The following is a 24606-nucleotide window of genomic DNA, read 5'->3' as shown; positions in this document are numbered from 1 at the left end:
TCTCACCTTGGCCCATGAGATTCCCCTTGCAGGTCATTTAGGTCAGACAAAGACTTGGGACAGGCTTGTCTCACACTTTCACTGGCCCCATATGAATGAGAATACCAAGGAGTTTTGTCGCTCATGTGTCACTTGCCAAGCCAGTGGTAAGTCAGGTGGCACAACAAAGGCCCCCCTTATACCACTACCTGTGGTGGGGGTTCCCTTTGAAAGAGTGGGGATTGACATTGTTGGTCCAATGGAACCCCAGACAGCATCAGGACACAAGTTTATACTGGTGGTGGTGGACCATGCCACCAGGTATCCTGAGGCTATTCCCCTTAGGACCACTACAGCCCCTGTAGTGGCAAGAGCCCTAGTTGGAGTGTTCTCCAGAGTGGGTTTCCCTAAGGAGGTCGTTTCTGACAGAGGTACAAACTTCATGTCAGGATATCTGACTGCCATGTGGAAAGAGTGTGGTGTGAACTACAAGTTCACCACACCCTATCATCCACAATGCAATGGGCTTGTTGAGAGATTCAACAGGACCCTGAAAGGGATGATTCATGGACTACCTGAACCTCTTAGGAGAAGATGGGATGTCCTGATCCCCTGCCTCTTGTTTGCTTACAGAGAGGTCCCACAGAAGGGGGTTGGCTACAGCCCTTTTGAGCTTCTGTATGGGCATCCTGTAAGAGGACCCCTGTGTTTGGTGAAGGAAGGATGGGAGAGACCTCTCAAAAAGCCTGCAACCAACATAGTGGACTATGTACTTGGTCTCCGCTCCAGGATGGCTGAGTATATGGAGAAGGCATCTAAAAACCTTGAGGCCAGCCAGGAACTTCAAAAAGCTTGGCATGACCAAAAGGCTGTACTGACTGTGTACCAGCCAGGACAGAAGGTGTGGGTGCTGGAGCCAGTGGCCCCAGCAGCTCTAAAAGACAAATGGTCTGGGCCCCACACCATCATTGAGCAAAAGGGAGAGGTTACCTACTTGGTGGACCTTGGAACTCCCAGGAGCCCTCTCAGAGTGCTCCATGTTAACAGGCTCAAAGCATATGTTGACAGGAAGGACATGAGCTTGCTCATGGCCACAGATGAGGGACAGGAGGAAGAGAGTGACCCTCTCCCAGACCTGCTCACTCAGAATCCTGATGATGGATCAGTTGATGGTGTTGTCTTTTGTGGCAGCCTCACTGAACATCAGCAACAGGATTGCAGGCAAGTTCTGCAATCCTTTCGACATATGTTCTCTCTGACACCCAGCCAAACTGATTGGTGTACCCATGATGTTGACACTGGAGACAGTCTGCCTGTCAAGAGTAAAATCTACAGACAGCCTGATCATGTTAGAGACTGCATAAAAACTGAAGTGCAGAAAATGTTGGAACTGGGAGTCATTGAGCCCTCAGATAGCACTTGGGCTAGCCCAGTAGTTCTAGTGCCAAAGCCTCACACCCAGGGTGGTAAGAGAGAGATGAGGTTTTGCGTAGACTACAGAGGCCTCAATGCAGTCACTAAGACTGATGCCCACCCAATACCAAGAGCAGATGAGCTTATAGATAGATTGGCTTCTGCCAACTTCTTAAGCACATTTGATTTGACAGCTGGGTATTGGCAAATCAGGTTAGCTGAGGAAGCCAAACCTAAGACAGCATTTTCTACCCCTGGAGGGCATTATCAATTTGTGGTAATGCCCTTTGGACTGAAAAATGCACCTGCCACCTTCCAAAGGTTGGTGAATCAAGTCCTCACTGGGCTGGATGACTTCTGTGCAGCTTATCTTGACGATATTGCTGTCTTTAGCTCCACCTGGGAGGATCACCTGGTCCACCTGAGGAAAGTGTTAGAGGCCCTGCAAAAGGCAGGCCTCACTATCAAGGCCACAAAGTGCCAGATAGGGCAGTCACAGGTTGTATACCTGGGCCACCTTGTAGGTGGAGGCCAGGTTCAGCCACTGGAGAGTAAGATACAGGCCATCAAGGACTGGACTCCTCCAATCACCCAGACTCAGGTTCGAGCTTTCTTGGGCCTGACTGGGTACTATAGGAAGTTTGTCAGAAATTATGGGTCCATAGTGACCCCCCTTAATGACCTGACAAGCAAGAAGATGCCAAAGAAAGTTCAGTGGACAGCAAGCTGTCAGAAAGCATTCAATGACCTAAAGCAGGCCATGTGCACAGCACCTATCCTCAAGAGTCCAGATTACTCCAAGCCATTCATTGTCCAAACAGATGCTTCTGAGTTGGGTGTGGGAGCTGTTCTGTCTCAACTGAATTTTGATGGTAATGATCAGCCTATTGCTTTCATTAGTAGGAGGCTGACACCCAGAGAGAAAAATTGGTCAGCTATTGAGAGGGAGGCCTTTGCTGTGGTCTGGGCCCTGAAGAAGCTGAGGGCCTACTTGTTTGGCACTCACTTCACCATTCAGACAGACCATAAGCCCCTCTTGTGGCTAAATCAGATGAAGGGTGAAAACCCCAAACTGCTTAGGTGGTCCATTTCCCTACAGGGGATGGATTTTACAGTGGAGCATAGACCTGGGACTGATCACAGCAATGCTGATGGGCTCTCCAGGTATTTCCACTTAGAGCAAGAAGACTCACCTGGTCAAGGTTAGTTTATTGTCCCAAAGTTTGGGGGGGGGTCATGTAGGAGAGTAGGGTCTGCAATCCTATGATCACCCAGATTTTTGCTTTTTGCTGCACTGGTTTACGACTTTCCCTGGCTGTGGGCCTGCTAATCAGACCCACAGCCTAGCTGTTCTCTCTATCCAAATTGTACTTAGGTACTGAATTGGCACTGGGCCCTCTCCAAGTCCCTGTACCCAGGGCTGAGGTGCACCCAGAAGTCTCCCAGGGGCTGAAGCATGTATTATGCCACCCCTGGATTGACTAACTAAAACTGACACAACTGGCTGCACGACAGCTGGGGCAAGGTGGTGTACTCACCCTTTGCTTTAGATATAGTATACCTATATCTAACCCTAAAATGGACACACAGATCTCCTATCAGTCACTCCTATGGCAGGCCTTAACAATCCTGAAGGCAGAGTGCTTGGAATCGTGTGAGATGGTGCTCTGGCATGAGCTGAGCCTGTCTGCGGCTTTCGGGATCCATCCCTTAGCCGTTTCCATGATATCGCATACCATATACTCTTAAGTGCATTATAATCCTCGCGGTTATGTGCCAACTCTGGTATAGCTTTATCAAAACATGTCGAGTAAGGTGTCATACGAATTGGAATACTAACCCCTCGCCAATTCTGGCGACGGGGTTAGCATTCCACCCTTCTAGAGGGACACGACATGCCTGTAACCTATAACCCGGTTAAAAGTCAGACAGAGCCTTAGCATCCACAAAATGGATGCTGCCACCGAGACACAAGTCTGCCCTCCTGCTGCTGGGAGTCCTCCCAGAGCAGGAGATAAGGACAAAGGGTTTCCTGCCAGGGGCGGTGCCAGCACCGTCCCAGACAGGGTTTTGTGTATTGTAGGTAGGCAGGGCTTTAGAGGAAGGTGACTGCACGTGGCACCCCGGTGCTCACTGTGCATAGGCTGGCTGGAACCAGTTCCAGGGTCACTCCAGACCCTGTGCTGGGGAAAAGCCCGCCAAGGAAGTGGGTGTAACCACCCCCCTCCTGGTCCCACCCATAGGGCAGGACCTAGTCGCGTGCCAGCCCCTTTTTACAGGATAAAGGTAGAGACTGGCCCCCTTCCAAATCAGATCATCTTTGAATCCTGAAACTACTTTCTGCGAAAGGAACTCAAGACTTCTTCCTAAGATTTCTCCCTTGTGACTAAGGAGTAGTCACCCTGCATCCGCAGGCACCATCTAAGAACACTGCGGTCTGCTGTAAGTCCTTCCTCCGGAATCCGACTGCCCAGCTCGACGAGAACCGGCTTCCCTGGCACCTCTGACCTCTACCCACCTCTACAGCCCAGCTGAGAACCGTGGGTGCGACGAGACCTCAAGGGACCGGCCATCTGCAAGACTGCACGACTTCTTTCCAGCAAGCCCGCCGAGTAATCTACTGGTGAGTGCTTTGGGGTCCGAGAAGCCCCGACTCTGAGCAGCTCCAGCTCCGAAGTGCAGCCCCCCAGCATCTCCACGATCTGCGTGGGGCCCTTCTGCTTTCCGCTGCTCACCGCGTTGTTTGGCTACTAGCCCGTTGGCTTGTGGCCTTCCTGACGACGCCCGACGACATTTCTGCTGCTGGTCTGGTTGCTCCAGACTGGCCCTTGCTCCCTCCCAGAAGAGGAGCACCCTGGACCCTCCTGGTCCACTCAAGACGCCATTTTGAGTCCACCGCGTGGGCTTGAATTAGCCAAGGCTTGTTGCCCAATCCTGGGTAACTTCGACGCCAACGACTTCATCCTTCGTGGGACAGCTCGCACCTCCATCCTGGTCGCCGACAACGCCTCCTGGTCCGAGAGACTGCAGAGCCCAGCAGCGCCCACTCACCTGACTGCGGTGACTTCGCCCGGTGCCATCCTGGTGCCCACTTAATCACTGGCTAGTGATTCAAGAACTTGGTCCCCTCTGCTTACAGGTTTTCTTCTTCCTTGATCCAGGCTTGGATCCATCGAACTTTCCTTCACTGGTCGCCTGCCAGCAACTTCCTTCTTCCAGGCTCCTGGTCCGGCAACGAGATCCCCGACGTCTTTTCAGACCTATGCAGCTGCAGCCCCTGGGCTAGGTAACTTCGGCACTTCGGTGTCCCAGCATAGCCTCACTATCCTAGGGTCAGGATCCACTGTCGTTTTCTTCCTACCAGGTCGGGTTCGCCCGTGAACACTAACTTTGTGAATTCTAGCTTCCATAGACTTTGTCCCGCATCCCGCGTGAGAGTGCACACTCTGCACCCGAGTCCCCTGGGCCTCCTAGTAGTAATCTAACGATTCCCTAGTCCAGTCCTAGCGATTCCAAAGCCTATTAGAACTGTTACTTACCTGCTAGTAATTCGCATTCCACTTTGAAAGTATATGGTTTTTCGTGCCCCTCGGGCATTTGTGTAACGTGCTAACTTAAAAGTATTTTCGTAAGAGTTTTGTTGTGTGCTTAGCACCCTGTCCTCATAAAGAGTACAGGGTTGTTGTGATTCTAATAAATACACTGTTTATTTTCATAACACTTGTGTGGTGTCCTTTCACTGGGTGTTCAAGGGGTAATGTGATGGTAAAACAGCTGGCTTAACACGCCCTCTAGAGTCTTAGCCTTAGACTGCTCGTATCCATGCTACTAGGATAGCTGGTCTATAAGGTTGACTTACAACCAATCATCAATAAGGGTTGTTTGGACTGATATATAGTGATCACTAGAATAGTGAGCACTGCACATCAGGCCAACTTCTCACACAGTTGCATTACAATGAATTACAGTAGGCGGAGCAGTGGGTGTGGTCAATAGCAGTCGCGAAAGATAAGGGTGAAAGTAGGTGTAACAAGAGGCGTATACATAGACATGTGATGTAAACGTAACAGAATATGTCATAAATGGGGCGGAAACATGGAGGGGCTACCTAAGGAGCCGGGACCTCTAACCTAATGGTGCGCGCAAACTGACAATGACGTGTTACTAGGAGAAGCTGGGGGCTATGAACTCTGTGCTAGGAGCAGAGACTGAAGTCTGGAGAGTCAGGGCGACATGTACCTAAACACTATCTAGTATCTGATGTTTAGAGAACATGTTGATATAAACTAAAAGTTATCGGGGTAAAGGCTAACAGACTCTAAGACTGGAGCATGCATTATTCTACATGTAGTGCGTGATGAAGAATATTAAATGACCATTAATACAGTATTTCTCTTACATGGAGACGTAAAGGCTAGACAATGACGGAAACTATTGATGCGATTCAGTAGCTTAGGAATGCAGAGAAGGAGGGCTGGACTGATAACTAGAATCATAACATACTCTTGGCAGACTCAGAGGCAGAGCCAGGCTGAGCCGGGCACTGTGAGGCAGGAAGTAAGTGAAGGGTCGAGGATACAGGTGGGGGCTGTATCGCTCCTCAGCGAGGGTTCAGGAGACAGAAGCTGAATCTGGTGTCCGGGCCCATTTGAGGCCTAGAAACGGGGACTTTACAATGAAATAACGTGCACACTGAGAAACGTGGCAACGTAGCTTTACATAGGCCTGATATTCGTAGATTTCACGAGAACTGGAAACTGGCATACTAGAGATGGACGCAACTGTAATTGCGTCTTTAATCGAACATGGGGAATACATATGCATATTAATCATGCACACATAACATAAGATGGAGGACACGTAGGGACACAGAACATGGCAAAATTTACTTTTCCACAAAGTCCTGGCAAACAGTGCATAGACCTAGCTATTCTCTTTTACCCAATTACTTCCCTATTAAACAAAACATTTAGCGTGATGTGCCTAGATGCTGCTCGTTATAATTTGGCACAGTTGAGTAAAGTTGGTTGGTTTGTGATTATCTGTGTAACCTATTTAACTATAAAAGATGTAAGGGCTTGCACAGTTGTGACTTGAAAAGATTCCCACTTACCGTTTTAAAAGATATATATTTTAGGTCTCTCTTACTGACTGATTTAGTTGTCTGTTGGCAGACAGACCTGTTGTATCCAGTATAGATTTAGAGTGGGCTTTGTGTCAGCCCCCTGCTTAAGAATCATTGGCTTTCATGGTGGATGGGCTGCCACCCCATGCATGATCAAGTGCCCCTTCTCCCCCAAGGAAAAATGGAACTGTCTTTCTGCCCTCTCCCCCAAAGGGGACAGAAATCCCTCTAGACACCAGAGGGAAACAAGCATTTGCAATGCAACGGGCCTCGCATTTTTTTTTATGCGATGTCTCTATGGCCTAGTTTGTAATCGCATATCTTTTGTTTACCAACTACGAACTCCCATTGTTCTGTCATCTGTGTGTGCATTTTGTGCCATAGTGGCATAGTTAGGTCTCTCATTACTAAAAATTACAGCTATTGGTGTTGCATTATTATTTGCAACTTCAAAAGCTCTAACTCTACCTGACGCGAGTCCTATTCCATTGCAAATGCTTGTCTGATCAGTGATGGGTACTAAGATCCAGCACTGGGATCTCTCCTGGTAACTGGTGAGTAATTTCGTTTTCGTTGATCGGATGATTTTTAGTGAATATTTTTACGTTTCAAAACTCGAGATTTAGAAGAATTTCCAAGTGAAAACCAGTCAGTTACCCTATGGAGAAAATGTAAGTTATCGGCTTTCAAGTAAGTACTCGACTGGCAGAGTTAAGGTTCTGGGGTAAGGCTCGGGGGGTCTCCCAGGTTCAGGTCGGTACTATAGTTACACCCTCAGCAGCAGCCGGGTGCAGAGAGAGTAGGCCCAATGTTAGCCTATGGCGGGTAGGCAAGCCACGGAGCTGTGGGAGCCAAGCTCCTAGTCACTTGCTCAGGGCAAGTGGAGAAGTCGAACAGGACAATTGGTGCACATCCAGTGGCACTGGGGCGGCTGGGTGCAGGGTGCTTTTGGGTCGTCGGGCACCCAATGGATTTCAATGGGAAAGCTGTGTGACGAATAAAGGTTTCAAGCTCGGGGACGGCGACTCTTCAGGTGCGACCACCACTTCGAAGGGTAAGTTGTTAAGCTGTAGGTTGGGTAGACACCCAGGAGTTGCGCACAGGGGGCCGTGGGGCGCCGGGTGCAGGGGTGTCTTTAGACGTCGGGAAATCTTACCCTCTGCTGGTCGCGGTTGGGGGGGGGTCCCTGGAGTTGAGCCTGCAGGCGTCGTCGGGAGCGTCGACGAAAATCCTTGGGTGCTGGATTCATGGTCAGTCGCCGGGGGGACGTCCTCGTGGTCTTTTATCACTCGGCACGGGCCGGGCTCTGCGGGTGCAGTGTGTGCTGGATTCTCGGTTCCTGGCTGGCACCAGGATTGGAGATGTTTGAGCAGAACCACTGCTCGTGGGAATCCCAGTCTTTAGTTGAGCAAGACAGTCAGGTCCTCAAGGGTTTTCGAGGTTGCTGACCACAGGAGACGCCGGGATTTAGCAGGAGCAGGTTTGAGGGTCGACAGGCCGGTAGGGCTGGGGGCCAAGTCGGTTGGTGTCGTCCTCCTTGTTAGCAGCTGCACGGCATGTCTTCTTTTTTCTTGATCTTCTTTGTTGTTTCGGAATCAGGATCTGGCAGGAGCCTGGCCCTGTTTGGCTGAGTCCCCCCATCCTCAAGATGGTGGGGACTCGAGGTTGTGCTTCACCTTGCCTCCCCCACCTTAGAGGTGGAGTTGGCAGAGGTGGACACACCTCTCTTCCTCACTTGTTTTTCCAGCCAGTTCTCCTGCCCAAACTGGGGGGTAGAACCAGTGGGGGCCAGTTGCTGAAAGCAGCAAATGGTCAGGAGAGGCTCGAAAAGGCGGCATGCCTTTGAAGCTACCCCTTCGTGAACCCTGCCCATCCTGGGGGAGGGGGCTTGGAACCTTTGCACAGGATGTGCATTGTTTCAGGCCTCCGAGAGCAGCAAGCTCTCAACCCAGGGGTCCAGAAACATGTCTTGTCGTGGCAGCCTAGGCAGCCACTCAGTCAGGTCACTAGGAGTTGGTCGAGTTTCAGGGGGCATCTCTAAGATGCCCTCTGTTGTGCAATTTACATTAAATCCCTCACTGGCATCAGTGTGGGTTTAATGTGCTGAGAAGTTTGATACCAAACTTCCCAGTTCTCAGTGCAGCCATTATGGTGCTGTGGAGTTCGTAATAACAAACTCCCAGGTCTATATACTCTTAATGGCAGCACTGCACTTACAGTGCCCAGGAATGGCCCTGGGTACTGTAGGGGTACAGGGCTCATGCACCCGTACCCTCACCACTGGCACAGGGCACCCAGCTTGGGGGGGCTGATGTTTGCCAGGGTAGTGTTTTGTGGGCATGGCACACAGGGATGTGTGCCATGTCGACTCTTCACTTAGCTTTGCATGAAGACACGCAGTGTGTGAGTGTCAAGGTACAGGGCCTCTAAGGGTGGCACAGTAAGTGCTGGAGCCCTTAGAGGTCTTCCCTGGTCACAGTGCCCTGGGTACCTGCTGTACCATTTACCAGGGGCTGACCTTTGGCCAGAGATACCAATTGGGTTATTTTTTTGGGGAAGAACACTGGCCTTGGGAACCTGATTGGCAGGAACCCAGGGCACTCCAAGGAAAAGTGCATCAGTAATCAGGCAAAAAGTGTGGCGGGGGGGTTACTGCAACAAAAACCCACTTTCCTACACAGTTCATCCCTGTTGAGAGGTCTGTCAGTTCCACCGAACTAGAGCTTTCCCTAACATCATCGGGCCAATAGTTAAAATCCTCAATTATCAACATTCTAGAATGGTCGATTACGAGGTGGGATATTATTTCCCCTGACGCCTGGGGAAACATAGTATAGAACAGGCCGCAAATAAAAGATGAGGAAGGGGATTCGAACTTCAGGATTAAGCGGTCAACTGAGGGTGGGCCAGTGACCTTTAGAGAAGTGAACTGAAGACTCAATCGGATAATAGCTGTAACCCCGTCACCAGCTTTCCCTGAGGAACTATTGGCCTGTAAGATGTAAAAATGATCTTGTAGGGCTGCTAGTATATCGGGAGCAGATTCCTCCGTGAGCCACATTTCGGTGAGGAGGAAAATGTCAGGCTTTTCGGAGTCCAGGAGCTGAAAAATTTCTAGTTGGTGACTTATCATAGAACGGGTGTTAAGATAACAAACTTTAAAACCATCTAACACTTGGATTTTGGGGTAAACACAGACCGGTGGAGATATGGAGCGGGTAAGAGGTGGATTTGTGTCAATTTCAGGGAAGATGTGTCTTTGAACTAAGATGCGGTTTTCTTGTAAAATATTGCAGGTTATATCATTAATACAGGGATGTCCCTGATATAATTTTAACTCAGTAGCCGAGTAGCGGAAAAAATGGGCATAAGGAGCGGCCCCTTTTTGCCGCAGACGGGCTTCCCTTTGGCACACCGGTGGTGCGCCCGGTTCAGCATTGAGTTAAGTAGCTGGCTGGCATGGGAAAACTAGCGCTTCCATCTTCCCCGCCGGAAGTCAGGCAGGCCAGGTAAGGGGGTGTGTCCGCTTCCCGCCGAACAAACGGCAAGCGCTGCGTTGGACCGGGGGAGCTGAGGCAAACATCAGCACAATCAATGAAAACACAGAGGTGAGTACAAATGATACATGCAAAGTTATTGTACAAATGTGCAAATATCTGCCTAAAAAGTGCAAACAAGCAACTAAAAATACAGAGGATACAAGAGCGATAAAAAGCTCCAAGGCGATTAAAAACAAAAAGTAACAGAAGTTACAGGCATCAGAGGATAAACAATGAGACAGCAACTTTAGACACTTCTGTTCGCGAGGCTCCTCTCACCTCACGCTCTTCGTGCTTAACACTACCCTCTGATAAAGCCTTACTGCTCGCCCACACTACCACAAATAGGGAGTAAGGTGCTATCTACTTTTATCTCTGCCTACTTTTTGGTTCCATTTGACTCTGTGTACACTATACCTCATTTTGGAATAGTATATACAGAGTCAGCTTCCTACAGGCGCCCCATGCTGTATTTGCACTCTGCACCAAGCCGCTTGTGGTGCAGACTTTGTTCTTACCTGCACCTCTCCCTCTGATCCCCCTGATCTTAAACCCTGAAGACTGATACTGTAAGTTGGGTACTTATCCATCAAACCACATTGTTGTTTTCCTCCATAGAATGACATTGAACTGTGTCGACTTTTAAAAGACAAAAGTATTTTTCCTGAAAAACATACTTACTTTTTTGCGAAGATCTTGGTCTTAAAATTAAATTAAAAAAAAGCTTATTTTTTAAAATAAAATTGGTGTGGATTTCCTTTTAGAATCATGTCATTTATTGGTCATTGTGTGAATAACGAATCTTTTACGCTCCTCTGTGGTCGGCCTAAGGCTGCTTGCCCACACTACCACAAATCGCAATTTGAGTTTGCATTGAGCCCTGTATCCTTCTGGGGGATTCTCTGGATTTAGCACGGTATAACCACTTATTGGTATACCATATACAGAGCCCGCTTCCTACACTCTGTGTCTGGTTAAATTTCTGGTTCGTATTGGTAAAGGCTCCCAGCACCTCCGAAAAAATGACAGTCCCTTTCAAATCTTGAAGGATCAAGCAGGAGCACCCTGCTTTAAGTATTTAGCCTTTGTTTCCATGTTTCCATGGCTGTGGCAACTACCGTTTTAGAAGCGGGCTGTTTAAGCGGGGTTTTTTTTCTCTTCGCTTGTGAAAAAAATGACACTTTCTGCATTAGGAGATAGAATCATTTTCAATGGTTCTGACTTAGTTTCCACTGGACTAATCCACTTGTATCCGGCCAGGGCTGCATCACGGTTGTCCTCAAATCGCTTGGTGCTTTATGCTTTTTTTTGTGAAAGTTTTTACTTAAATATTTTAAAATTCATATCTGGGAGTCCCATTATTGGGTGTTTGTTGTTTTGGTCCTAGTGTACCTTAATAGTTTTCTCTTTATTTTAAAATTGGTTGTGGAATTTTATTGTGTTTTGGTTGACCTTTTCTGCATTTCTTCTCTGCTTAAATACTTTACACATTGCCTTTGATTTAAGCTTGACTGCTTGATGTCCTATTTCTTGGGATTGAGCACAGGGCTGTTTTAATTAATTAGTTTGACATCTAGTAGATGGTGCCCTTATCCTTTGAGCTGGACACTTGTCCACCGCAAATAAATCACTATCCTATAACAATGACATTATATTAACTTTACACACACTTTAAATGTTCATAATGATTTTGAACTAAGCTGATATGTCCTGTTTTTGATTTAATGTAAAGGGAGTCCCAGTTGCACTGAGTGGCAGGGACATAATTGGTATTGCGAAGACCGGCAGTGGAAAAACGGCAGCATTTATCTGGCCTATATTGGTTCACATCATGGATCAGAAGGAACTGCAAGTTGGGGATGGGCCGATTGCTGTGATTGTGTGTCCCACAAGAGAGCTGTGCCAACAGGTAAAAGATGCAACATTTATTTTTTATAGTATACCTGGCCTGCTGGAGAGGTATGTATGTTTGGTAGACAAATTATAAATCCTGCCCCTCTCATACAAACATGTTTAGTTTATGGTGATGTTGAATGTTAGGCACATTGAATTTTCTCAGTGTCCGCTGGAAGTCAAAGTTTCTGAGGCAAGTACTATTCTGAGTTAGTATCAATTCTGCCATTCTGAGCACTTTTTGAGAAATTTACGAGGGTTTAAAGCTTTGACGGTATGATGATAAAATCAAACAGTTAATTAAAAATAATAGTGAGTAATTGTATTGAACTTTATTTTCAGATTCATTCTGAATGTAAGAGGTTTGGAAAAGCTTACAACCTGCGATCAGTGGCGGTCTATGGTGGTGGAAGCATGTGGGAACAGGCAAAAGCCCTGCAAGAAGGTGCAGAGATTGTAGTCTGTACACCTGTGAGTATATGCTAAAAGGCTAGAGGTCAGACAGACCGTTTTTGTGAGGGTGCTGTATTGCATGGATTTTTCATTGTTCAGTGCCCTTAGACATTGCTTAGTGCCCAAAGACTTGCCACAGTGTATATGCTAAGGTCCAAAATATATGCTGTAGTAATTTGCAGGTTAAAGACATTCTTTGCTTCTTAACATGCTGAGTTATGTCTTGCAGTTAGATTTTGTTCTGGATTCACATGCTGTGCATATGTCATTCATAAACTTCCTTAGTGAGAAATGCTGGAATGCAGACTACATAAACTATGCTGGTCTTTCCAATACTTCTTCCCATCATTATAGGAAGACTTCTTAAAAAGCATCAGCAAAATGAGAGAAGCAGAAGTGCCCTTTTTGAGAATCATGAGAAATAATGCCCATAAATTAAGATTTTGAAGCACACACGTCTGGGTGTCAGATGCTATGGATTTTCCAGCCAAAAGAACCCATACACTAGCAAGGCCTGCAGCAATATTTTAAGAAAATAAAAAATACAATTACTGCATTCCATCCAAAGATTTATTGTATTCTGAGGTATTTGCATGCACACCTCACCGGCAGACAGATCGCTGTGCAGTCATCATAGGTTTGGCTGTCTCTCTAAAACATATGTGATAATGGTTACAAAAACTGTTAGTTATGCAGGTTAAAGACTGTTGTGTATTATTCCGTCATCTAGTCTAGTGGTTGGGTCCGGAATTGTCTTTGTTTCCTTCTCATTATTGTGTGTGTCTCCTCGATGGCAGATGTTCACCCAGGAAGCTCTGTTGCGTGGTTTGTATCCGCGAGACCCCGATAAGAAAGCGTTCAACGTTGAAAGAAAAAGTGGCACCTTGGAACCAATAGGGATGCTTTAATCAAAAGAAATGAGGAATTTGACAACCTTCAAAGGTAGCACTGGTCAAAGCTGAAGAATCTGAGTTAGAACTCCCACCGACACCAGAGCCAGCGGCTGTAGGTCTTCAAATTCGAAGAGTTCGATGACCTCTCCTACCAGGAGGAGAGGTTCAAGGCTGACACCTAAGGACTGGCAGGAAATCCAATTCGACACACTAGAGTACTGTGTGGACACATACCTCTTGTGGCCCTAGCCACTATATAACATATCTGTGTTCAGCGCAGTGGTGTAACGGGTGCCAGAGGAAAAAGGGGAGTCTTGCTTCTGGGTTAAAACTGTATTGCTATCACAAGGAGCCAAATTCTCCCAATGCTAAAGTGTGCTGGTCCCGGGAAGGAAAGCCTTCAAGGAACCAGCAACGATGGAAGCTTTAACCACACGTAGTACAATTGCAGACACTCCACGTAGGACCCTGCCTACATCCGGAATCGGTGGCTACTGATTCAATTACAGTCTCCACGGCACGCAAGTGAATCAGTTCACTGACGTGAGTAAATGGGGAGTATTATATGATGTGGTTGTGCAACTTCACTGTGTAATACACTTGCCAATCCATTTCAGACCCTTGGGTTTTGTCTGTCAAACCCTGAGCTCAAACCTGGGTAACTGTGGCACTGAGTAGCAAGGCTTAGATCGAGGAAAAAGTGTTTAGCATTTAAATAGCACTAGAAACAATTGAAGTAGAAACCGACACTACACTCAAATCAGACACCAATTTATAAAAATAGACTGTCTTTATGTAAGATTTTAGACACTAGAATGAAAAGGATATAGATTTTACAAGCAATAATAAACTAAAGCAATTTCACTGAACCGTGAACTAGCTATGGCAAAGTCCACTAATTGGACACTTAAAAACTTTGTTTGAAAGAAAACTTAGGTAAGTGTCGGTACGGTCATTTAGAAGTCCACCTACTAGCAGTACTTAGGGAGACCAACTCCAGCAGGGAGTCAATCGGGGGGACCAGCCAGGTCCTCAAGAACAGGTATCTTCACAGAAGAATGTAAATGTAAATGTACAGGAATTTATATAGCGCAAATCACCGAGCGGTTTCTAAGCGCTTGCTTAGGGAACCCGTCCTGGTATTCCCCTGTGAGATAACCCGGCAGGGTATCCGCAAGGTGAAAGCCAGGCATCCCGCTGCGAGGGGCCGTTGTGGAGATTAAGCAAGCTATTGCCCAGAGTCGCAGAGTGTGAACCCGTGAATCGAGTAGGCACCGGAGCGAGAATTGTCGAGTCCATTGACATTTTAGGACTCAAGTCCCCGCCGAGCCGGGAATTGAACCCTGGTCCCAGGCTGACCTCTGCTTCCAGGTCTGCCTCCTCTAACCAGTGAGCCACACTTCTCCACTCCAAGAAGCAGTCCTTAAGCAGTTCCAGGCACTTTATCCGCTTTGAAGTGGTTTCCTATGGGGTGATAATCATGCAAGGGATGAAAGGTGCAGAAGAAGCTCTGGATGCGATTGATGATGGTCCTCCTGCTGGGATTCCTCGGTCCAAGAAGATGGTGCGGGGGTTCTGATTGCTGGGTCGATGTCCCACAAAGTCCAGTTGCCACTGGACTACCATTCTCCGGTTTTTGTGGTCACAGGCCTTTCCTTCATGGGTCTCTAACACTTCTGAGGGTCCCACCAACTCTCCAACTGCATCCCGGACTCCGCAAACTCTGGTGCAATTCATGCGTCTGGTTTGCTCTGTGCTGCACAATGGCTGTGGTTGTGGCTTGAAGACTTTGGGTTATCAACTTGCCACACTAGGCTTTTTACAGCTGTTGTGTCCCTGTGCTGCAAATAGGCCATTCAGCTGGCTCTTGGAGTCTTCTTAGCTTGACTGGACTTTGTAGACAATTTTTCCTTGAGCAAGACACTGAAGGCACACTCCCTCTCCACTAGATACCAGGTGGAGGAGGTGCAGTCTTTGTTGGTGCAGCCTCTCTTTGCTCGTCCTCGGTGCAGCAGGGCAGATATCCTTTGGTCCTTAAAACTCTATCGAGATGTGGGGGCCAGGGCTGCCCTCTTTTTGCTCAGATGGTGCACTCCAGGCAGGATGCGGTTGGTAGCTACCAGGGTTACCATGGGCTACCAGGTTCCCTCCCTCCCTCCTGGTGACTACTTCCTGTGGAGTGTGGCATTTGGCTATCCTAAGATGCACCATTCTGCCCACTCCCAAGATGGTGAGACCCCTCTCTGTACTCAGACCTTACTAACCCACCCCCAGGGTGTGGCTGCCTCAGGGCTACATGCCTCTGGGTAAACCGGTTTGGCAACTGATTTTCCCCCTCTGCATCACATGTCAGTCTGCCCCTCACCCCCCACTTACCCCGCCCAGTTTAACACCTCAGGTCCTTCAATGGCACCTTTGAAGCCTGCTATTTGGGGGCTGCCTGCAGGAGGAAGGTGATACCTCCCGGACCTGCAATTGTTCATTGGTCTTCCTGAAAGGAATCCGCACGTCTGTCCAGGAGGGCAGAAAGCTGTCTTATGGAACACTTTTCACATGTGCTAGGAAAGGCACAGGAGTTTTAAAGGCAGCAAAGCGGCAGCTTTACTAAAGCTTCACACTGCAACATGTTACATACATTTTGGCTTGAGATACAAGTAGGGCTTAATGTAACGATTTGTTTGATACTGTGCAGTGCCTACTTTGGTTGCTCAGTTCAGAAGTTAGTACAGCTAATGGATCAGCACATAAGCCTTTACTCGCCGCCTGGGCGACCAAGTGTGTCCCCAGTAAAAAGCAAACCCCCGGTTCGAGGCATATGTGCTGTAGATACACATGCTTTGCATACTCTTGCCATCTAGTGTTTTTTCCGGATGTTTGCATGTTGTTTTTCTTAGAAGAAGTCTTTCCAGTCACGATGTAAGGTGACTCTTCTTTTCGCTGATAGTGCGCATGGGCATTGACTACCTTGTTTATTTGGTTTTTCTGCGATCTGGTTCAAACACTTATTGCTGAGCTCCGTTTCGATTCCGTTCTTCAGGTTCTCCTCGGTGTGCAATCCACTCTACCCTCAAAGGTATTGTTCTTGTACGAGTTTCCATCTTCTCTCGATATCAAATCAATCAGGAAACACACTATCTTCAGTCGGAAACATCAGTGCGGCCCTAGGGCCTAGCCGCGTCAGTCCACCCTTCCGCCTATGGAACAGCTCCGTTCCAGTTATGTCATTGGTGCTGCACCGAGTACCCATGCACTGACCTACATCAAGTTTGTAACTTGTGCCTCTCTCCGGAGCACAAGGAGGAAGACTGCGACACCTGTAAATCATTTCGGTCCAAGAAAACTCTACACAATAGTTGGGCGCATTAATGAGAAATGCAACACCAAAGCATTCAACACACTCCGGATATCTTCGGTGAAGAATCTGAGCAGGAAGAGGTTGAAACGTCGGCGACAGAAGAGGCCTTCTCCATTCCAGAGTCTGATTCTAAACTCAAGATCGATATGGAGTTGGAAGACGTACCTCTGGGACAGGGTGATGTGAGTACCGAAGCCCTCTTGCCCTCTGAAACCTTTTCCAAAAAGCATAAGCTAGCGGCACCACCTCTGTCTTCTGGCCAAGGTCTGCACCAAGACCATGATTCCGATGCCCCGCCTTCTGGCTCGGCACCGAAACAAATCCAGTCTTCCGGCTCTGGACCGAGTCGGCCGGAATCATCTTCGGATCCAAAACCTTCTGGTTCGAAGGACAGATTTGGTTCTGAGCTGAAACCCTCCGGTTCAAAGGACAAATCTGGTTCGGAGCCGAAACCCTCTGCTCCCAAAAGCACATCTGTCTCAGCGCCAAACTCAAAGGACAACCTCCCCAAGCCTCCCAAACCAATTTGAGACCTTTTTAAAGCAAAATTGGATCCTAAACAAAACACGATTTAGTTCCATCCTGATGGGGACATATTTCTGCTAAAACACCAGCCAAATGCAAACTTTCTTCAGAGGATCCTGCATATAAGATTCCTATGAAGAAGGAAAAAGGACATGCTTATCCTGCCCCAAACTCCCCTACACCATCTTCTCCACATTTACCAGTTATAGATCCTTTCACATAACAGCTCAGGGTTCTCCACATACACAGCCTGAGGGGATGATATTGATGAAGAAGACACTAATTTGCCTGTTGACCCATGGAATGATTACACCATTGACCCTCCATTGGATATTGACCCAGCCCTTTACCCTGCAAAGCCATCACTACCAGATGATAATGTGGCTTATCAAGAACTGATTCAAACAAAGTCATTAGAAGAAGACTTTTTATTTGAAACACTTGGGTCCAAACACTGGTTAAGTCATACACTCGCTATGCTAAAGGGCATGATGAGGCTTGCAGATGATCTCTTCAAAGACCCGGTGCGAGCACGTATTTTGACTCCCAGAGTCTATACAAAGTATAAACCTTCTCCATCTGATCCTGTATTTATCAATGGACAGTTACCTCTCGGCTCACTAATGGTGTCCAATGCTCGCAAAAGAGCTACTTCATAAACCTCTGGTGCTGCACCTCCCCAGGCAAGGATTCTAAGCTTGGAAACGAGTGACAGCACAAGCCTTTTACCACTGGTGCATCACAAATACACAAGGACTACTAGCTAGGTATGACAGGGCACACTGGGATGACATGAAGCAACTGCTCCAATATTTCCCTGATGAACGCCAAGGCACAGGAGTTAGTTCAAGAGGGGAACTCATTTCTAAATCTTCAATCAGATGTGCTCTAGATGCTTCTGACACCGCGTCTAGAGAGGTCAAAACCAGCATTCTCCTTAGAAAGCACGCATGGCTTATGATTTCCGGGTTTAAACCTGAGGTTCAACAATCCGTTTTAAACACCTTCCTTTGACAAAGAACACCTGTTTGGTCCTGAAGTCGATAAGTCTTTAGAAAAAATTTAAAAAAGACACCAAAGTGGCAAAATCCATGGGAGCGCTCCAGTCGCCTTCAAATACTTCTATAGAGCAGGGTCTAAAACTACATCTTCAGACCCAAATGTTTCCTCTTATAAAGGCAACACACAATCCTCTCACTTTAGAGGTTTCTATAGAGGAGGGTATAGAGGAAACCATTTCAAAGGTAGGGGTTAAGGCGCCACACCACGCAACACTCCTTCCCCTAGCATACAGTGACTTGCCCACACTTACCCTTCGATCACTTAACACCTGTCGGGGGAAGACTGAACTGTTTCTCCCCATTTGGCAATACATAACTTTATCCGACATGCTTATTGCTTGGAGCTTACCACCAATCCTTCAAACATTCCACCTCGTATTCACAAAGTGACGCTAGACCACTTACTGTAACTCAAACAAGAGGTGCAATTTCTCTTAGAAAAGGGTACCATAGAACCAGTTCCATTACAGTACAAAGGTTCAGGAGTTTACTCTTTTTTTTTTCTATTCTCCCAAAAAGGACTGCTCCTTAAGACCAATTTTAGATCTTAGAGTGTACAGTACATACTGTCAGAACATTTCCATATGGTAACGCTTCAGCAGGTCCTTTCACTTCTACAGCAAGGCAATTTTATGTCCGCCCTAGACTTAAAAGATGCATATTTTCACATTCCAGTTCATCCAGCTCATCAGATATCTCAGATTTGTGATAGCCGGCAAATATTATCAGTTCAAAGTACTCCCATTCAGAATAAGTACTGCTCCCAGAGTGTTTATCACATGTCTAGCAGTAGTGGCAGCTCATCTCAGAAGACAACAAATTCACGTCTTCCCATACCTAGACGACTGGCTCATCAAAGCCAGCATACAACAGTAATGTCTAAAGCACACTAAAACTATGCTACAGCTACTCAACCAATGGGCTTCAGTCCACATGCAAAAGTCTCACCTACAGTCTTCTCAGATACATTCTTATCTAGGAGCCATTCTCAACACTCACACGGCTCTAGCCTCTCAAAATGCAGCCAGAATTTGCAATATCCAAAGTGTATTTGCTAAAATTCTAAACCGACCAAACCTTACCTGCCAGGACTTTCTTGCAGCTACAAGGAATGATGGCATCATGCATCGCAATAGTGCCTCATGCAAGACTATACATGTGTCCTCTGCAAGAATGTTTAGCACGTCGGTGGAATCAATCACAGGGTCAATTAACAGATTTGTGTTGGTAGACTGCCACACCCATCGCTCTCTGCAGTGGTGGAACCCACAAAATTTAACAAAAAGGCGGCCCTTCAGCAACTCTGTTCCACAGATCGTGCTGACTCATCTCTAACTGGTTGAGGTGCACATCTCCACCATTACACAATTCAGGGTCTCCAGGAGAACCAGCACAAACCTCTCTACATCCAACTATCTAGAGCTAGTAGTATTTCTAGTGCTGAAAGCTTTTCAGTCTCATCTCAAAGACAAAGTTGTCCTAGTCCGCACGGACGTTAGTTATGTACAATGTACAAAAACGGGGGGGGGGGAGGGGAGGGCATTTTCTCTCCAACTGTCATGCCTCTCTCAGAACATTTGGAACTGGGTAATCCATCCCAAAATTCGTCTTCTGGCTGAACACCTACCAGGAGTAAACAGTCAAATTGCTGACCTCAGCAGAAGGAGGCAGCAAATACACGAGTGGGAACTTCATCCAAAAGTTCTCCTTACATACTTTTAACAATGGGGAACCCCACAAATAGATCTGTTCACCATAGTAGACAACGCACTATGCCCAGACTTTGCCTCTAAGTTCCCACACCCTCTCTTCAAAGACAATGCCCTACGAATTAATTTGTCAGGGATATTTGCGTACGCTTTTCTGCCTCTCCCTCTACTTCCGGTTTGCAAACTCAGACAAACATCTCACATTGATTTTAATAGCTAACACATGGGCCCGTCAACTGTGGTACACCACCCCGTTAGAGTTATCAGTAGTTCCACATGAAAAACTACATCTCACTTCGTCTTCTCACTCAGAACAATGGAGAAGTCAAGCATCCAAATCCCAAAGAGCTCAACTTAGCGATTTGGCTCCTGAAATCATAGATTTTGAATATTTAAATTTGCCACCAGACTGTATGACTATTCTGAAATAAGCAAGAACGCCTACTACCAAAGCTTGTTATGCAGCAAAGTGCAAAAGATTTGTTGTCTATTGTAACAACAACAGATTTATTCCTCTGGATGCTTCTGTTCAAAACATTATTTGTGTGACCCAGAACAAGAAATAACATTACCTAAACCCCTATTTGCATAAAGACACAATAAAAATATCAAAGATATAGTGGTACGCTCACGTTTTAATGCCGCCAAAACTTTTGTTAAAAAAACCATTGATGGCAGTAAACCCATTAAGGGAACGTTTAAATGTCAGTCATGCAAATCATGTGATTCAGTAATGGAAGGAGAAACTTTTGTCTTGAATGGTTATACGATCCGTGCACAACAGATGTGGAATTGCAAAACACAAATCTTTATCGATCTTATTGTCTGCCCTTGCGGATTAGGGTGTTGGGAGACCTCAAGAGCAATCCGTATTAGATTGACTGGAACACCGTTCGGCAATCCGGACAGCCAAAATCATTGCACCATTAGTGAAACATTATTTAGAGTTACAACATAAGCCAGAAGAGATGCAATGGCGAATATTAGAAAAGAGAAAAAACACAGGAGAGAATGAAAGTACAAGAATTCGTAAAAGAAAGGAAGTTTATTGGATATTCTCACTTAATACATCAGGCCGTGGTCTAAATAATGAATTGCCATGGGTTAATGCTATTTAGAGCAGACAGTGCCACTGGTGATATTTTATAGAGACCTGATCTGGATACATTTGATTTGATACCCCTTTAACAAGATTTATATAAACGAGTTAACTTTATAATCGATGAAAGCAGTCTTTACAATAAAAGAGAAAATGTAAAATGCATGAAGTTGCATGCTAATCCGGATATCTAAAGTTTTGTAAACTATGATAGAAAGTAGGGACAATAACATTAATGAAGTCTAGTGTTATTTGGCCGTTTAAGACGTTAACTAAACACATGCATCACATGACTATAGCACTTCCTTAAGCTTGCCAGCAGTCAGCTTCCCATGAGACCATCCACACGTGATACCAGATAGCCAATAATCTTTAGTTTTGCAGCGCGAATCTTTCTGGATTCACTATGCTGTGCATATTCCGCAATCTGGTGGTTGGGTCCGGAATCGTAGTCTTTTTTTTCTTTTTTTTTTTCTTTTTGTCGTAGCCCAGGTGGGCGTCGACGTCCCACCATTTGGTGTCCTTTCGGTGACGTCGGCGTGCTTCCGGCGGAAGCTACCACCCTTGGGCGCCATCTTCAGATTCTTTTTTCCGCCGTTGGGTCTGGATCGTCGCGTGAAGCTCCAGAAGTTTTGGAGGAGGAAAGAAGAAAATACAGCATAAATTCACAGGTGAAGACCTAAGAACAACGACAGAAGAGGACCCTTAGGGAGGAGACGACGAAGAAAGGAGAGAACTTCGAAATCTTCGACCTCCTGGAAGGAATGCGCACACAGGGGGCCCCCTGAGCGCAGGGATGTACAAGACGCCGTTTAAATTCTGCAAGAACTGCCACCACAAGTTCGCACAGAAGGACCAGCACCCAGTCTGCAACCTCTGCCTGCCAATCGACCACGAAAGCAGAGACTGCAACGCCTGCTCCGTCTTCAAGCCGAAGACACTCCGAATTCGAGAAGGACAGAGGACGGCTCACCACACGATGCAGGGCAAGGGCCAAGCTCCGACGCTCTATGAACTTGGCCTCTCCACCGACGATGAGGACAACATCGCCGAAGGACCAGATGACTTCACGGTCGCTGAGACCGATAAGAGTACGCCTGATAAGGTAGGAGAGTCTACGACCCCGAAAACTCCCACAGGGCCTCGAAAACCTGAGGCAGACTCTCGAAAGTCAGAGCACAGAGCCTCGAAAGGAGCACCGGCGCCGAGCAAATCGACGACCGAAGCTGCATCCTCCGAAAAAGAGCCCAGCGGATCCTCCGAGAAGGACTCCCGGAGGCAGAAGACCAGCGAAAAGCAAAGGTCATCGAAGCAAGCCCCCGAAAAAGGGCCTTCGACTTCGACGTCGAAAGAAAAAAAGCCGAAGAAAGCTTCGACGACGACGCGAAAAGGGCGGCCGAAACGCTAGACGACGAACAGGCCGCAGAAATGCAGAGAAAAAAGAGAAGGCTCGAGGCCGAAATGGAGAACATCCTTCAGAGAAAGAAGGACTTCGAAGAAAAAATGAAAAGTTACAAGATTCCCCCGAAGCCGGCACCGACCGTCGCTGAGGTACAGGAGATCGAGGAGTTCGACATCGAAGAGCCGCCGAAAACTCCGGAACCTTCGGAGCACGAAGAGGAGGAGGACCTCTACTACACAGAGGGGGATTACGGGGAACAGCAGTTAAGCTACGGTTCAGGTTCCTCGACGGCCCAAGACCAGGAATGGCAGGACATCGAGGCCGAAAACCCAGAGGAGGCGGTAGAAACATACCCCTCGAGGCCTTCGCCACCGGATGACATTGGGGCATACAATGAGGTGGTAAGGAAGGCGGCAACAGCTTATGGAATTAAGCTGTAAGAGGAGAAGCCAAAAGCAGACTTCCTGCTCGAGACACTGCTCCCCATACAGACAAGGAGCCAGTTCCTGCCCATGCTCAAGAGTATCACGGCCCAGGGAAAGGAGGCCTTCCAGGACCCGGCTACATGCAGATCTGTAACGCCGAGGACCGAGAAGAAGTACGAATTCTCCTCCGAAGACCCAGCTTACATCAAGGGTTCCGTCACAGCGGATTCTATCATCGCTGCAACGGCCAGGAAAAGGGCAAACGTCCCAACAACGTCCGGACCCCCACCTGACAAAGAAAGCAGGAGGATGGATCTAACGGGCAGGAAGATTGAGAGGAACGCTGCAACGCACTGGCGGATGGCGAGACGGCTAGGTCCATGGGAGCCCTGCAGTTCAGAGGGTTTGAGAAGAGGCACTCCGTCGCGGAGGCCGAACGGCAGAGGTGGAAGCCAGCGAGGAGATTCTCACCAGAGTTTCCACCAGGGGCAACAGAGTGACGGCCAAGGCCACCAGGGGCAGCAGAGGCAAAACTGGAACTACCAAGGCAGGGGCCAGTCCTTTCGATCGAGAGGAAATGGACGGGGCCAGAGAAGAAGAGGCGGCGAACAGCCCCCCTCTAAGTGACTTCACACGAGAGAAGGTGCTCTACCACCCACACCCTCCGGGGGAGGAGCACGGGAAAACAAAGAGGAGAGGGCTACACGGACAAGACACAAAGGAACATGCAACTCCGGTAGGAGGAAGATTGAGATTTTTTCTCCAGGAGTGGAGAAAAATAACAGACAAGTGGATACTCAATATTATGCAGTTCGGGTACTGCATAGAGTTGGAAAAAAGGCCACCAAACAGAAAACCAAAGAAAAGACAGCACTCTGGGAGAGAGCTGCAACTACTGCAAGAGGAAGCCCAAGAACTCCTCCTCAAAGCGGCAATAGAACGAGTCCCCTTCAAAGAACGGAACATGGGAGTGTACTCAAACTACTTCCTAGTGCCAAAGGTGGACGGAAGCCTAAGACCCATCCTGGATCTACGGTTCCTGAACAAATACGTCAAAACTCAAAAATTCAAAATGACGTCCCTACAAGAGGTCATTCCTCAGATAAAAGCAGGGGACTTCTTGTCTACCATAGACCTCAAAGATGCATACCCGCACATCCCCATGAACAAGCAGCACAAGCACATGCTAAGGTTCACTGTAAACAAGGATCACTACCAATTCACGACTCTAGCTTTCGGCCTAAAGTCCGCACCAAGGGTGTTCACCAAATGTCTTGCGGCAGTGGCCGCACAACTAAGGAGAAAGGGGATACACGTGTACCCCTACCTCGACGACTGGTTGGTGAAGGCAAACTGCTACAGGACATGCAAAGAGCATGCAGAACAGGTGACAGCAACGCTAGCAAACCTGGGTTTCTCCATACACTGGGGCAAAAGCTCGATGGAACCAGAGCAGGTGAAGATCTTACTGGGAGCCCAGATCGACACCATAAAATGCAGAGTCTTACCGAGCGAAAAGAGAACGCTCAGCCTACTGAGGGAGAAACGTCACTACCAGAAGGGGCGATCTCTGACAGTGAGGACTGTGAGCAAGATCTTGGGGATGATGGCATCATGCATCCATCTGGTCCCCAATGCACGCCTACAAATGAGACCACTCCAAGAGTGGCTACAACAACAATGGTCGCAAGCTACAGGAAGTTGGGAGGATCTAGTGGTTGTAACGCACAGGGTG

The 24606-nt window shown here is 47.5% G+C and overlaps 1 protein-coding gene across 4 annotated transcripts in view; it reads left to right on the top strand.

The window, feature by feature from the left end:
- Positions 1-24606, top strand: part of DDX42 (DEAD-box helicase 42) — a 465634-nt gene that overhangs the window by 250365 nt on the left and 190663 nt on the right. For all 4 annotated transcript variants that reach the window (XM_078645044.1, XM_078645045.1, XM_078645047.1 and 1 more), the window contains 2 exons: positions 11789-11965; positions 12292-12420. In XM_078645044.1, coding sequence (XP_078501170.1) covers positions 11789-11965; positions 12292-12420 — 306 coding nt within the window. The remainder of the gene's footprint in view (positions 1-11788; positions 11966-12291; positions 12421-24606) is intronic.

Source organism: Lissotriton helveticus, chromosome 5_1 (genome assembly GCF_964261635.1).
Source record: "Lissotriton helveticus chromosome 5_1, aLisHel1.1, whole genome shotgun sequence".
Lineage (NCBI taxonomy): Eukaryota > Metazoa > Chordata > Amphibia > Caudata > Salamandridae > Lissotriton > Lissotriton helveticus.
Note: the sequence above shows the minus strand (reverse complement) of the source record. Positions and strands in the feature narration are given on the sequence as shown.